Source organism: Tamandua tetradactyla, chromosome 6, assembly GCF_023851605.1.
Source record: "Tamandua tetradactyla isolate mTamTet1 chromosome 6, mTamTet1.pri, whole genome shotgun sequence".
In the NCBI taxonomy this organism is placed as follows: Eukaryota; Metazoa; Chordata; class Mammalia; order Pilosa; family Myrmecophagidae; genus Tamandua; species Tamandua tetradactyla.
In genome coordinates this window covers 73527209-73542329 of record NC_135332.1, presented here as the reverse complement: position 1 = coordinate 73542329, position 15121 = coordinate 73527209, and the positions used below count along the sequence as shown (strand labels likewise).

The 15121-nt window shown below is 53.5% G+C and overlaps 1 protein-coding gene across 1 annotated transcript in view; it reads left to right on the top strand.

Moving 5' to 3' along the window:
- The window catches only part of SLC38A10 (solute carrier family 38 member 10), a 41883-nt gene that overhangs the window by 21125 nt on the left and 5637 nt on the right, over positions 1-15121 (top strand). The window contains exons 11-13 of the mRNA XM_077166196.1: positions 8033-8189; positions 14075-14242; positions 14578-15036. Coding sequence (XP_077022311.1) covers positions 8033-8189; positions 14075-14242; positions 14578-15036 — 784 coding nt within the window. The remainder of the gene's footprint in view (positions 1-8032; positions 8190-14074; positions 14243-14577; positions 15037-15121) is intronic.

Here is a 15121-nt window from a genome sequence, read left to right as displayed (position 1 = left end):
CAAGTCCTTGACTCATTAGAGGCCACCTTAGTTTTTTTTTTTTTATCTTGTCACCTGCCAGACCAGACAATACCATGGTAGTTACGAACAGTCAGTGTTTACTTATGTTGGGCCTCATCGATCCTTCGTGGGCCCTTGGCTTTGCATTATTTGGTTCCGTCTCCTGGCATGCTTGGTAGTTTGTAGAGGTTGTGCCTGAACAATCAGAGCACCTCTGGACGATGTCCTCTTCCACCCCAAGAGAGTGTATGGGGCCAGTCTCCTGAGTTTAGCTGAGGCAAGTCAGTTTCTAGTTTGTCTTCACCCCCTTCCAGGGTCTCAGCTAAATGTGCTCTCTGCCCCTGTGGCCGGCTCTGCTCGGGTCTCCGCATAGCTGCCAGCTGGCAGGGGTGGCGGTGGGGTTCCTGCACCATCCTGAGTCTGCTGGGGAGCAAGGCTTTGCTCCTAAACCTTGGTCCCCAGCCATGCGAGTTGGCACAGGTTCCAGGCCGTGGACTGTCCCCTCTGCTCAACACCACGGGCTGTTGAACGCCTGAGGAGGAGAAGCAGCCTGCCCATCCTGGGCCATGTTGTCCTTGGTGCTCTCCGCTGTGTCCCAGCTTCCCAGACGCTCACTGCAGACTCAGTAAGGCAACATCCAGGTCTGCATCCAGCTGCCCTGCTGTTTGAAACAGGATCGTGAGTCTGACAGCAGCTATTCCGCCGTCATTGGGAGCTTTTGGACTCCTCGTAATGGGAAATTAGCCCATTGCCTCTTTCTCATTTTGCACGTATTTTCCCCAATTTGTCGAGTCCTCATTTTTTTTTGTGTGTGTGTGTGTGTGTGTGTGTGTGGGCAGACACCGGGAATCAAACCCGGGTCTCCGGCATGGCAGTGGGAACTTTGCCTGCTGAGCCACCACGGCCCACCCAAGTCCCCAGTTTTTAAGTCCATCGGATGTTTAGGGTAAAGAAGTCAGAAAGACCTTCCCCACTATGACACAATTTTTTTAAGATTCTTCCTTTATTTTCTTCTAGTGCTTTCACAACTTCATTTCTTTTTTCATTTAAATCTTGCCTACATCTGTATTTTATTTTGGTGTGAGATGGACAGAGGCTATCCAGTTTTTTTCTAGCTGGCTTCTAGTTGTCCAAATACTAGTTATTGAATAATCCTCACTGACATGAAATGTCATATATTAAGTTCTTGAACTATCACTTATTAAATTTTTGAACATGCTCAGGCCCTGTTTGCAATTGCTGTTTAACTTATTAGTTTGTCCGACCCTGTACACTCCTGGCCGTCTTAATTCCTACAGCTGTATAGTAATACACACTATACCACCAAGTGTCGCTTTTTGCCATATTTTAATTCTAATTCCTGTTCTTACGCTTACTAATTTTTCTGGGTATTCTTGCTTATATATTTTCTATGAGAGTTGGAATCAGCTGATCTGATTATAATGAAATTAAATCTTTTTTTGGTCCAGTTATGATTGCACTGAAGCTGTGGATTAACTTAGGAAGGATTGGTACCTCCAGATGTCATCTATTGCAGGGCATGTTTCTGAGCTTTCCTGTTTGTTCCCAGGCCCTGGCAACCAGTTCATCCCCTTCTTCAAGCTCCTCCTCTGCTCCTGTTGACTGGGTCTCCTCCTTCCAGTCCTTCTGCCTGGGGGTGCTCTGGGGTGGGGCTGTGGGCATAGATGCCAGGCAGAGTGGCAGCAGTTTGTGCGCCCTCAGCTTGCTGCTGCACCTCTCCTGCCTATACCTGCTATTTAGGGTTTGAGGCACACGCTTTGGGTGATGTGGCTGAGGTCTCAGTGGTGGGCATGCGCTTCGGGTGGTGCCACCATTCTCCCCAGTGTAAAACTTGTTCCTGGCTCAGGGACCCCAAGGAAAACCCAAACGGGGAGCATGTGTTTGATGGGTGACTCAGGGCTGTGCCTCTGAAGGCATGTTCCAGAAATCACCTTGGAGGGGTCATTGGGAAGCCTGGAAGCCTAACTGGCCCCTGTGGGCTAAGGGGAAGCCCTCCTGCCAGAGCACAGCTCCTGCTTCATCTTAATGGTTGGCGAGTCTGGTGGTTTCCACGACCCTGGGTGAGGCCCCCGGTCCTCGGGGCTGGGTTGGACATGTGCATTGGTGTGTTAGGAGCAGCTGGCATGTGTGGAGCTGTTGCCAAGGCCAGCAAGGCAGACAGTAGGCAGCAAAGGGGGGCCTTGAAAAGTCCACGTGAGCGCCTCATGACCTGGGGAGAGAGCGCTTGCCCACTTAAGGATAGCTCATGGCCAGGTGTCACCTGTACTTGGAGGAGAGGGGATGTCTGAATTTCTGGGGGAAATGGAGAGCAGCTTCATAGAGGACTCAAGTCTTTCAGCCCTGAGTGTGAGACCATTCTCTGAGTCAAGAAAGACCACTCCCTGGAGCAGGATGCCTGGAGGATCCTGAGCCGAGCACGGGCCAGGACAGAGGATGCTTGTGCTGTCAGAGATATATCAGTAACTAAGTATATGTCTCTTCCTGGAGAACAGTGAGAGTGGCCTGCAAAGAAAAGAGCCAGGAGGGTGGGCGTCCGACCACTCAGGGAGCAGCATCTGTGCCTTCTAGGGCTCCCATTACATGGGAGACAACTCCACGCAGACGTCTGCACTGAGGCCAACAGCCAATGTGGGGTCGAGGCGCGTGCCTGCCCACCTGCTGGGTCCTGTGCTGCTGGCTTCGCGTTATATGATTTACATACCAAATTTATCCTTGGGTGTCATGGAAACAGTCTTGGAAATTGTCTGGAAACTGCAGAGCACTCCTAGAAGGGGGCCCAGGTCCTGCCCTGGGTCTCACCAAGCTTAAAAGCTAAGACGTGCAGAGCAGATTTGCCTTTTTCCTCCAGGAGGCTCCAGGGCTGAATCAGCAGGGCTGATGGTGATTTGACACCTGGTTGCCAGGTGCATGATCACCTAGCTGCCTGTTTGCGCAGCAGTTCCGATGTGCAGAGTTGTACTTGGAAGGTGCAGGCATTGGAGAACTGGGGCTGCAGAGGTGAAGTGGGCTCTGCAGCAGGCCTCCCTGCCCCCCAGGCAGAGGCTGCAGCCACCCTGATTCGGTCCTGTGCTTGGACGAACGTTCCGCAGTAACCTTCAGACTACAGCAGCATCATAGGCACGCAGCCCCGGACACTGTCCCTTGAGTTATCCCTGTGGCCATGGGTGTTGGTGTGTCATCGTTTACTTGCAGGAGCCTCAAGCCTGTGCTTGGGGGTACTCAGGTGCCCGCCTTGGTTCTGGCACTAAAGCAGCAAGTGCTGACTCGCCTCCCAGTGTACCTGTCCTGTGCCATTCCCAAGGCACCCCTCAGGCTGGGGCTGCCCACCTTCTTGCCTCGGGGTCCACCAGCCCGCGGGGTTTCTCCAAAGGAAAGTCATGAGCGCCTGGGATGGTGCCATCTGGTCAGTTAGAATGGCCCGTGGTGGGCCTCAGAAAGCCAGTGGGCATCCCCGCAAAGGGGAGGGGACAGACTCCCAAAGCCCTGGAGGGGGCTAGAGCAGTGCTGGGACCTTTCCTGCTGCTTTGCTGGCAGCTTTGAGGGTGCAGACCCAAGGTCTCGGTGTGGGGAGCCCAGCACAGGCTCACCTGTGGAGTGAGGGTCTGCTTTCTGGTTGGACCCTGTGCCTGCAGCCTCCTCCTGCGCGTGCCCCAATCCAATGACTTGACTCACCCTTCTCTGTAAGCTACCCTAACTGACTGCTTTCTCGGTAGACACTTCACCTTGTTCCCGGACTCTGGGGGCATTAGTTTCCCCACTGTAAGGACCACAATGCACCCCCCCCACCTTTTTAAAAATGTATTTATTTTACTCTCACCATACATTCCATTCACAGTATACAATCAGTGGCTTTCAGTATAATCACAAAGTTGTGCTTAGCATATTATATATTTACTTTATTTATCCCACATTGTACATACAACACTCTAAAAGAAGATCACCGTATATATAATTACTTAGAACAGTGTGAAATAATCTCTTGGCAGGTTTGTCTTTTGGTAGGCTTTATCCTGTGGTTAAAACTGTTTGAAAATTATTTGGAATAGTTCCCTTGCATGGTTATTTCACCAAAAGCGGTGCTTTTTTTTCTATAAATTTGTCTTCAATTTTTAAGCAGTCTTTTATAATTTGATATTTTGTAAGTAAAATATTTATATTTTCCCTTTTTTGGCATGGGCAGGTACCAGGAATCTAACCCGGGTCTCTGGCACAGCGGACGAGAATTCTCCCACTGAGCCACTGGTGTACCGCCCTACATTTTAATTTTTTATAACAAATATTTATATATATCCAAAGTTAAAACTACAAAACATTACATTCAAAGAAATCTGACTTCTGTGCTGTCACCTCCACCTATTCCTTCTCCATCCTGTAACTAGGTATTTTTTCTTGTCCCCTTTTTAAAAAGAAAAGCAAATATTTATACATACATATCTCCTTTCCTTCCTCACAAAAATGAACCAGAACTATAATACCTTTGTCCACCTTTCTTTTACAATAAACAGCACACTGCAATGTGGATAGACCGTGAATTACTTTAATGCAGCCTTTCTTGATGGGAGCGGCTCCTTCAGTCAGGTTGGAGGTGCCATGGTTTGGAGGGGCCTCTTCTAACCTGTTACTCTGTTCCGCTTTTGGAGTATTTTGTGGTTTAAAGTCCTCTCTCAGGTAGGTGATTCTTCTCCACTTTTCCTTTAGCTCTGGCAGTTGTGTAGTTTCTGGAATAAGGGGTCTTTTCAGGGAACTCGGTGTCTACAGTACTAAAGGAGTTAACATTTTTTTACTTTGAATGTGGCTTTTTTAAGCCTGGAAAGCTGAGAGTTGAAGTAAATCATTCATATTCACAGATGAAACATTGCCTTTGGCTTGTCCATCTCCCATGGAAATGTTAAGTGATGGCCCCTTTAAAAGTCACCTGACTTAACAGAGACTATCAGGAGTTAGAAACAGGGTAAGACAATGGGTAATTGGAGCTGAAGGGTTACAGACTGTGCAACAGAACTAGATACAAAAACTCAAAAATGGACAGCACAATACTATCTAATTGTAATGTAATTATGTTAAAACACTGAATGAAGCTGAATCTGATCTATAGTTTTTTGTTTGTGTTTTTTGTTTTTTCCTTTTTTATATATTTTTAAATTTTTTATTTTTATTATTTTTATTTTTTTCTCTATATTATCATGCTATATCTTTTTCTGTTGTTTTGCTAGTTCTTTTCCTAAATCGATGCAAATGTACTAAGAAATGATGATCACACATCTATGTGATGATATTAAGAATTACTGATTGTATATGTAGAATGGAATGATTTCTAAATGTTGTGTTAGTTAATTTTTTTTTAATTAATAAAAAAAAAAAAGTCACCTGACTTAAAAATGACCAACCAAAGGTCTTCATTTTTGTCTTGGAAGCTTTTTAGGGATGGCCCAAATGGGGGCCAGGGTTAAACGGGCTCTGCTTTAGCTGAACTGGGGACCTTAGGCTTGGGGGACGGTGCAGAGCCCCACGGCTTGTGTGGTTCCTTTGAGGAGCTGCCCCTGTGGACCTTCCGAAACAGTCTTCCTTCCCTGACCTGCTGCTGGAACCTAGGCAGAGTCAGTTTTCCTCCTTTAAGAATCCTTCCTGAGATCCCATTGGTGTTCTGGGAAGTCCTAGTGGGGAGATAGGTTTTTTAATGGTTGCTTCTCGGTGAGCTCATTTCTGCTGTTGCCTGGAACTGTCACGCTGCAGCTTGGTCCCTGTAAACAGGCACGATTTAAGACACTGGCATGCTGCTCTCTGCAGGGTGGGTTCCTGCTGAGGGCTGCCCAAGGGTCTTCTAGGCGCCTTTCTGGTGGACCTGGCCCCTCCCTGTGGTGACCTGGATTTGGGATGAGTGATAAGGACAGAGCAGGATGAACTGCTGGTGCCCTGGTGAGCCCCTTTGGGCTTCCTGTACTGCCACCCTCCACCAGGAAGTGATGCCCACCTCAGGAGATTGGAAGGGCGTTAAAAAATTTTTTTTATCTACTTTGGTCATATCTGGGTGCCATCCACACTTTGTAAGTTTTTTCTTGCTGGTGAGAATGATCCCTTGGTGCCAGCTGAAGCTGGGCATCCAAACGTTTTTTATTTGTTTTTGGCTTTTTAAAAGGGTAATTCAGCAAGCTATAGTTTCACAGTTCCAAGCCTATGGAAATGTCTGAATAAGGCATCCAGGGAAAGATGCTTTAATTCAAGAAAGGCCGATGCATCTTTAACACCTCTGTCGTTTGGGAAGGCACACTGGTCCCTTGCTCCTGGGCTCTGTTCCCCCAGCCTCTGTTCCTGTGGGAATTTTCCACCCCATTTTTCCAGGACTGGCTCCCATCTCCGAGCTCCCCCTGGCTCTCTCCAGGTTCCAGCCTACCTATCATCTCATGGCAGCATCCGCTGGGCTCCAAGCTTCTCCAGACATCCGTGTCTCTTTTCTCTGAGGCAGCTGTTCTCCAAGTGTCTATATCTGCTCTCTCAATCGGCTCTGTTATTTCTCAACACCCAAACGTTTTTAAGAAACTAGGTGGGAGGAGGACAGTTGCACCCCCCCTCCCCCCGCCTAGGGTAGAGTCGGCAGATTCTGCTCAGATCTTGAGGGCACACACCAGAGTGACCCCAGGTCTGCCTTGGGCCCCTGCCATCACTTGTTGCTCTGCGGGCCGGCTGGCGGTCACTGTGAGGGCCCCAGCAGCTAACACAGTATCCAAGTGTGCAAAGCACACTGTCCAGAAGGGCCAGATTGGAAGAGGGGCCAGCAAACTTTCTTCCTGGAGGTCGTCTCAGGGGGTCAGTGCCCTCCAAAAAGCACAGATAATGCCTTCCTGTGGAAACCACCTTCTCCAGTTGTGGTAAACCCTGGAAAATCTCTCCGCTTCTTTTGAACTGATGCTTTGAAAGAAATCAGTGTAACTCTCTGAGAAGGATCTTGATTCCTGGCTCTGAGACCACCTGGCGGTAGAGTGGCTGTGGCCTCCCCTGGCTCAAGGGTAGGACAGTGTGCCAGCACTTCTTCTACCAAGTTCTGTGGACCTCAGGGAAGTAAGACGACCAGGCTGAGCAGGGCAGAAATCACAGTAGCCTCTGCTACAACTGCATAAATACTACGGAGAAGAGCTGGTCCAGCTCATGTGTATTTCAAATAGCGTGAACTGCAGAGCGGACAGTCATGTCACCTGGGTTTGCTATGCCACGTTATACTGAGGAGGCCAGCAGAGCCCGGATGCAGCACCAGCAGCCTCGACTGCATGCGCCCCGCAGCTAAGGGGAGGCAGCTCTCTGCCTCCTTCCGTGGTCCTCTCAGCGGGGTCTCTCCCTGCCAGCTCTGGGCGTGTCCAGGCCCCTATGGGGAGTCGAGTCTAGGTGGCATTTGGGGGCAGGCTGTCGCACCAGGGGTTGCTGCATCTTGAAGAGGCATACTCTTGGGGATGATAAGGACAGAGGGTCGCCCTTGCACTTGTGGATTCCCCAGATTCTTGCTGCTCTTCCCAGAGGGGTACAGGGGCCTGACTCCTGCAGGGATGGGAGCAGGTCCATCTGGCTGCCAGGCTTTCGGAGAGCCAGGCAAGGTGGGCTACAGGCTTTCCCTGTTTCATACTCAGCTGCCTCTCTCTCTAGGCTTTCCTTCCTCCTGCATCTCCTGGACACCTCCAGCCCCTTTGCTTTGGCTCCAGCAGCTTTGGCTGATGAGTCCAGGGTGGCACTGGCCACGTACCTCCTATTCATTATTTTGGGGCCATACCTGTCAGTTCTGATGACACGCCTGTGGTGATCAGTGTGGCCATGCTCCATCTGGGGTCCCTTGCAGGAGGGGCTGCTGTCCTGGGGCAGTCACATGGCCTATGTGGGCGTCCCCTCTGCTCTTGTGCTGCCCTGGGGCCTGCTCGGCCTCCAACCCCCCATGCCTTCCTGTGGTCCCCCTCAAGCAGCCACTGCTCTGGACAGTGGTCACAGTGCTGCTGTGACCTCCTGCCCTCGGGGGTCTTTGTCTCGGCAGGTGGTGCTGTGGGTCGGCCTGGGCATCCTGGTTCTCAGCACCTTCACCACCTTGTCTGTGAGCCAGGAGCCGCCCATGGACCTGGGAGAGGGTGCGCCCGACAGCCAGCCCAGGGAGGCCGAGCATGCCCTGAAGGCCGACGTGGCCCGGCTCTCAGGTAGGTGCAGCCCAGCCTTCTCCCAAGCGCTTCAGTTTTGCTTCCCGGTCGGGTGAATACAGGTGTCCCTTTTCAAAACGGCTCCTGGGTCAAATCCCAGATTTTTCTCATCTGCCCAGCCACCGCCTCCCATACTGGGCAAGGGACCTGGCAGGAGGCTTCAGAGTCCCTAGTGGCTGAGCCTGGGACCCTCCAGCGTTGTTCTGGCAGGCCCGGTGGGTGGGCACCTCTTGCAGGACTGGCTCCGGGGCCGGCTGCTCTGAGGCCTCAGCAGCGCAGCTGTGTCCAGCGCTAACAGGGATGTAGATTTAAGGGCCATGCTCCCATTTGTTTGTTTGGTTTTGTTTTGAGGATGTAAATTTGAAGCCCGTTTTTCTTTGCCTTGTCCAAGTCAGCAATTATGTGTCTGCTTTGTGTACTGTTCCGCGTTATTTATTACATGTTTACTAGCCCTGTTGGTAGGATTACAACTCAGCCCTCCCTCCTAGAGCTGCAGGACTGCCTTGGAGAGTGCCCTGGTGCCTGGTGACCCTTCTGCCCCATCTGTGACTGTCCCGGGGAGTGCAGGGAGGGTACTTTCTGGGGGGTTCAGTAGGGCCTCTTGTTTGTTTGTGGGGGTGGTCGATCTTTGATGAGGGGAAGAGGGGAGGAGCCTTTTCTGAGGCTGTGGACTGTGCCAACACAGATGAGCAGGGCACCAGAGGGAAGGCACGGGCTTGGGACCCTAGCTCCTCGATAATTGTGTCCTTGGCTCTGGGATAGCATGCCTGATCCTGGAACACCCTTTCCCAGTTTAGTGCCTCTGGGAAATCCTCATGAGGGGGGAAATGATCTCTCTGCAAAGAGTCTCTTCTCTGGGGCCACCTGGAGACAGGCACTGGAAGAGGTTGCAGAGGCAGCCCCTTGGGACCGGCTGGGTTCTCCCAGGAGAAGAGAAATAGGGTGTCTGGAAGCTCAGGGCTCCACAACCAACCCAGAGCTTTAGGCTGGAAATGGCCCACCTGCAGAGGGGAGAACAACCCCTCGGCACCCAAGAGGCCAGGGCCTGAGGTAGCCATCCAGGCAGCCGGGGACAAAGGAGGATGCAGGGGGTCACTGCAAGCGGTGGTGCCTGCCTCCCCTCACCACCGCATGGTCCTCGTTACCTTGTGTACCGTGGGGATGGTCGGTGTCATTTCCCCCATCTTGCAGGCTGCAGGCCTGCCTGGCAACGATGTTCCCAGTGTCAGTCAACACCTGGCTCCCCTGACCCCCACCCTATGGTTCCCATGAGCCCCCCAGCTCCCCCAACCACCACTCCATGATCCCACCCTGCTGCTGGGTCCCCCAGCCCACCCCTCCGTGGTCTGCAGGCAGCAGCTGCATCCTATCAGTCTAGGCATGTGGGGCTGTGCCCAGCTCACCTGGGTGTCCTCCGTGGCCACATCTGGTTTTAATTTCATCCACGAGGCTTTAATGAAAACACATGGCCCTCCTGGACCCACGTGCAGCTTATTTTCGGCATGGTCTCCATTTTTCTAGGCCCCGCCCACCCTCATGGACGTTCTCTTCTTGTTCAGTTCATTGTGGCAGTGTTTGGTCGGTGAGCTGTGCAGCTCTGTTCCCATCTGCCCCCTGCCAGTCAGCTATGGAGGGTGTTGGCACCAAGACCCATCCCGTGCCAACTCGGTGGAGCCTGCACTGGGCCCAGGACCACGGCTGGACATGCTGCCTTGTGGGGCCAGGGCCGGCACATGCCCAGTGTCCCCCACATACCAAGCTGCGGCCCACCTTCAGCAGACAACCCCTTGGGTGACCCTGAGAAATGTGCACAGCCCACTGTGGGGGCTTCCCGTGGGCATCACCATGAGTGTGCTATGTGGGGTTTGGCGAGTGTGGGTGTGTGAAGGTTGCTAGGCCTTCGCGAAGGCGCGTGAAGGCATCCATTAAAAAGGCTAATTAGGCCATCTATCTCTGCGCGCCTTAGCAACCCAGGGGGTCTCGTGGGGCAGATTCACGTTTGGTGGTATGTGCAAGCTCCATTCTCAAATGCCCTGAGTGTGTTTTCTGCTGTCTTTCCCGGCTCTCCCACTGTCTGCTCGCTGAGAAGGGGCCCTGCTCTCGTCCTTGGTGTAGTCTGTGGCTTCTGCTCGACAAGAAGACAGACAGAACCCAGCCCTTGAGGGTACCCCACCCATATGTCCAGGCCTGAGCGAGGGGCTTGCAGCTGGCTTGGGTATCCTGCTGCCAGCTGCTCGGCCTCTCCCTGCTTCCTTGGTCTCCCCTCTATGACTTGCCTCTGCTGCCCTCTGCTGCACCAGCTGCCGTGTGCATGGAGTTGGGGATGCTTGGACACCCCTGGCAGAGCAGTGGGATGTGTGAGATGGCATGGGCTCCACAGTCCCTTCCCACCCCTGCGGGGGCGGCCTAAGCCTGCTGCTGCATTCTCCCGTGGGTGCCGGGAAGCTCTGAACAGACCCTGTTCTGTGTCGCAAGTGACTCCTCCTGCTGTCATCTCTGTTCAGCCTCCTGCCAGCATCAGGAGACACTGGTCAGCTGCTTTCCCCCGTGCCATCAGAGGTGATTGTTTCAGCTGCCCAGCCGTGGGATTCAGAAGGCCTTGGGTGGCAGGGAGCCCCACAGGGCCTGGACCCGACCTGTGGAAAACGGCATGCCCACCTCCCCTGCTGCCTGTTGGCGGAAGGAACTGTGACAGCAAGTGGAGACTTCCGGGCTGTTCTGCCCTGCTAGCTGCCTGGCCCAGACGTTCCTGCCACAAGACACCAGATTATCTAAGCCATTTGGGTTTTCCCCTCATTTGAAAAGATAATAAAACAATCAAGGTTTTCCCCTACAAGCTAAGTCAAGAAGATTGGGTTTTAAAAATAAGCCTTAATTAGTAATACTTCCCTCATTCCAGCATTGAGGGCAGGTACTTTCAAGGAAAGGCAGAAATCGGTCACCAGGAGAGACACCTACAAGCAGGCGCTGCCTTGTCAACATCAAGCGACATTTTCTTGTTTTTAAAGTGTAAAGTCTTTGGCATGCTGAGTTTCCTGAACTTGCCATCGTTCTCGGTTTGATAAGGAACTCGAGTTGTGGGGTAGAAGTATCCTTTCTGAAAACTTTACTTTGGCGTGTGGCTATGTTTACTGATCAAAGACAGAGCACTGCAGCCGGGGGTGCCAGGCCTGAGCAGACGGTCTGCAGGCACGTGGGCTCTTCGCCCTTCCTGGTGACTTGGAGGGAGCGGACGGGCGGAGCCCCCTTCCCCTGATCCCCAGGCCTCCTGGTCCCTTCCTCTGGAGTTGAAACCAGCTTGGAATGCAGTTTCCTTCATAGAGTACACAAGGGTTATGTTAGATCTCCCTCTTCCTTCTCTTCCCTTCCCTCACCCCTCACCTGCCAAGGATTTGAGATATGGCATTGCCACCCCAAAATCCTCATGTACTCCTGACTCCAAAGACACAGCCCAGAGTGTAGGTATCAGGAGCTTTGGGGGCCTCCCTCTCGTTGGACCAGAGGTACTTAATCTCTGAACTTGACACTTGAAGGGAAAGGAAACTTAGAGTGTAATTACCTCTCCATCACTTGGACATCACCTGCCTCATGTTTGGCTCTTGAGGAAGTATCTGGCCTGAAGCATCCTGAGGAAGCAATTGTATAACCTTCCCTGATTCAGGGCACTCCTGAGTGTGAGAGGACACCGTGCGAGAGTCACACCAGGACAGACCCCTCACAGGAAGGGGCCACTAGAACCTGTGGGCGTGGAGCTGTCCTGCGTCCCAGGTGACTGCTGGCAGGTCACTGCCCTGTAGCCAGGAGCAGCACCCCGAGGGTGAATGAGGAGGTCAACTTGGCAGCAAACGGAAGCTCCAAGAGAAGGGGACCCTCAGGGGGTGTCTCTGGCTTTGAGCCTCCAAGCTCGTGGCAGCCTGCATGGAGCCGAAATTGCTCGGTGTTGATGGGAAAGCTCTCAAGCAAGAGAACTTCCAGCCACTGAAACGTACCCTTGAAAGAGGTTGAAACGGGAAACGATGATGTGTACTAGGTATTGCAATAAAAGTTTTTTTGAAAACGGCTAGCAGAATACTGAGCCCCCAGGGCCCTCCCTCCTGTCTATCATTTCCCACCCTGTGGGACCTGGTCCTGTCGATGGCCTGCCAAGCGCACCAGTCCCTCCTAAGCAGCACGGCCCATGCCCATGCCCATTTCCGCCCCTTTGCTAATGCAGTGGAGTGGGCCCTGGCCGGCCACGCCAGGCTGATTTCCTGCCTCTGCACAACCATTGGTCATATCCTGAGCGGATGCCGGCAGGCAGAGCACAGGGGTGTGTTTTTCAGTCACTAATTCTGGAGTTTTATGTTAGTCTGTCTGCAGCCTGGAGGCACTGCTGGCTCACTGCCACAGTGGGAGGGGTGGTTGCATTTCAGAACCGTGTGGCATTGCCTGTGGATGACAGCGGTGGCTGGGGGCTGCAGGCGACCCTGCGGCTTGGTTAGGAAGCTGAAGCGCCCCCTTGTTTCTCAGCCTGCGCCTGCTGGACCCAGCACCCCTCTCAGAGCCTGCAGGCATGGCTTCAAGGGAGACCCCAGGCAGCCATGGTCATCACGGGCCATGGAGAACTGCATTTTGCAGACTGCACAAGAGACCGTTCATTCATGCCCTGACGATGAACTTTGTTTTGTGTCCCGCTGAGATGATGGCGGCTCAGAGGCTGCTTCACCTTCTGACGGAATGCAGGTTTTCTCCCTTTATTTCCTTGGGTTTTTTTTTTTCCCCTCCCCATCCTCCTTTCTTCACCCTAACCCACTAGACCTCTCTTGATTTATGGCTGGTTCTTGCTAGATCTTGGGGTCTCTGCGAGGAGCTCAGTCATATCGTGGGGGCCAGATCACTCACCTGCTGGGTGGACGGCTGCACACCCGCTGGATGGCGCTGGCTTGGCCACGGCCATGCTGCTGACCAGCCCCTTGCCCAGGCCGCGTGGCCTCTCCCTACGGTGCTCTGCGCCTATCCTGGAGGCCTCTCCTCGGAGGCTCTGGAGCCCACCTGCTCTGCCTAAGCAGGACCGTGTGTGATTTCTCTCCTGGAACCTGTTTGTCTGGGTCCCCTCTGGGCTGTGGACTTGCTGCTTTGCCCCCATGTGGAACCTCACTTACCTTTTCTCGGCAGTTGCATCTCTGAACTAGTGGATGAGGCTGCTCTGGGTCTCCAGGGTGAAATTACTTGTTTCCCTCCTAGTTAGCTCTTCTCTCTCTGCCACATTGCCATGCTCGCAGAGTGGTTTGTAAAGAAATGTAGGGCACTCCCCGGTAGCTGCCATGCAGCATGCCCCGAGAAACGCCTTGTGTGCTTTTGCCGGGACCTGCAGTCACCGGCAGCAAGGACCCAGCATTGCCAGACTTCGCCTTTCTCCTGCCTTGCTCTTGGTGTTACTTTTTACCATCCAGGATTGCAAGTCAATGCTGCTGATGTTACTTCCTTAAAGCACCTCCCCTGCCCCAGGCTCTGTTGGCAGGATGGCTGCCCCATGGTAAAAGAGGTCCAGCAGGGCTGGTGGTCTGCCTTGACGCTGAGCTAGTGGGCCCAGCTGGGGGTTCTGGGGGGCTCCTGCTGCCCTCTGCTGGCCAGGACCTGCTGTTACATAGGGCTTTGCGCTTTCCGCACCCAGTTAGGTGTAAATTGCATTTTGACATATTTTTGTTATGAATACACACACAAAAATGACAGTTTTCTGTGCTACTTAGCTGCTAATGATTGAAGAGGAAAAAAATAACTGCCTGGGCTCTGCCATTCGGCTGGCAAAGTGTGATTATAATCCAGGAAAAATGGCCCCAGTTTCTTGTGCTGATTGGCAGCATAGCCCTGTGGAAACCCAGCTCAGTTAACTGTGCCGTGTTCAGTCCAGAAGCCTGTTGTGGAGGTGGCGGGGGACGGCCGCGACAAGCCGAAACTGCCAGGCGGGAAGGAGGAGCTGGAGCAGGCCCAGATCAAAGGGCCCGTGGACGCGCCCCGACAAGAAGATGCCAGAGAGAAGCAGGAGGAGGTGCAGCTCCACCGCCCTGGCCAAGGTGGGGGTTGCGGGGGTCCTGGTGGGCAGAAGCAGGAGGTAGGGGGCTCTGCCATCCCTGGAAGGGGTTCTCTTCTCCTCTCACCTCATTCTTAAGTTCTGGTCCTTTCCACCTCCTTCTTTTGTTCCAATTAACCTTCTACCCCTGGCCAGTGCCCCTTGCTTGCACCTGCTTCTCTTGTAATTTTCTAGAAGTTGGGTCAGTCCCGACAAGGCAGCGCTGTGGCCTCCTGCGCCCCTTGGGGCCTGGGCCATGCCTCACGGTCCCTGGAGGAGGACGGGTAGGGGTGTGCCCTCTCAGCCAGAGCCTGCAGCCCATCCTCCATGTCTTCACAGGGATTGCTGTGCCCGTGGGGGAGGCCCACCGCCATGAGCCCCCCATCCCACATGATCAGGTGCTGGTAGACGAAGGTCAAGACCGAATAGGGCCAGATGAGAACCGACAGCCATCCAGACACACGGACGGAGAAGCACCAGGGGTGCGGGGTGAAGTGGTGCACCCTCTGCCGGATCCAGCAGGGAAGAAGCAGGAGCCGGAGGGGGCGGCTGCTGCTGGGAAGAGGCTGGGAGAGGCCCACGCCCCTCAGGGAGCAGCTGGTGTTCCTGGCAGTCCCCAGAAGGTTCCAGAGGCAAATGGTCAGTGGGCTGGTAAGGCCGCTGATGGGGACCCGGAGCCAGGTGACCAGGGTCCCCAGCCAGGACCCCAGGAGGAGGTGCCCTCCGAGGAAGAGGGTGGAAGGCAGAAGGCAGATGGCCTCCCGCTGCCCGGCCCCGCCGCGGGGGAGAGCAACCTCGGTAGGTGCCTGCTGGGGTTTGTAGTCTAGGAAGGGGCAGAAGGAGTGGGCCATTCTCACGTGTGTCCTGGGCTGCTTCTCCTTCT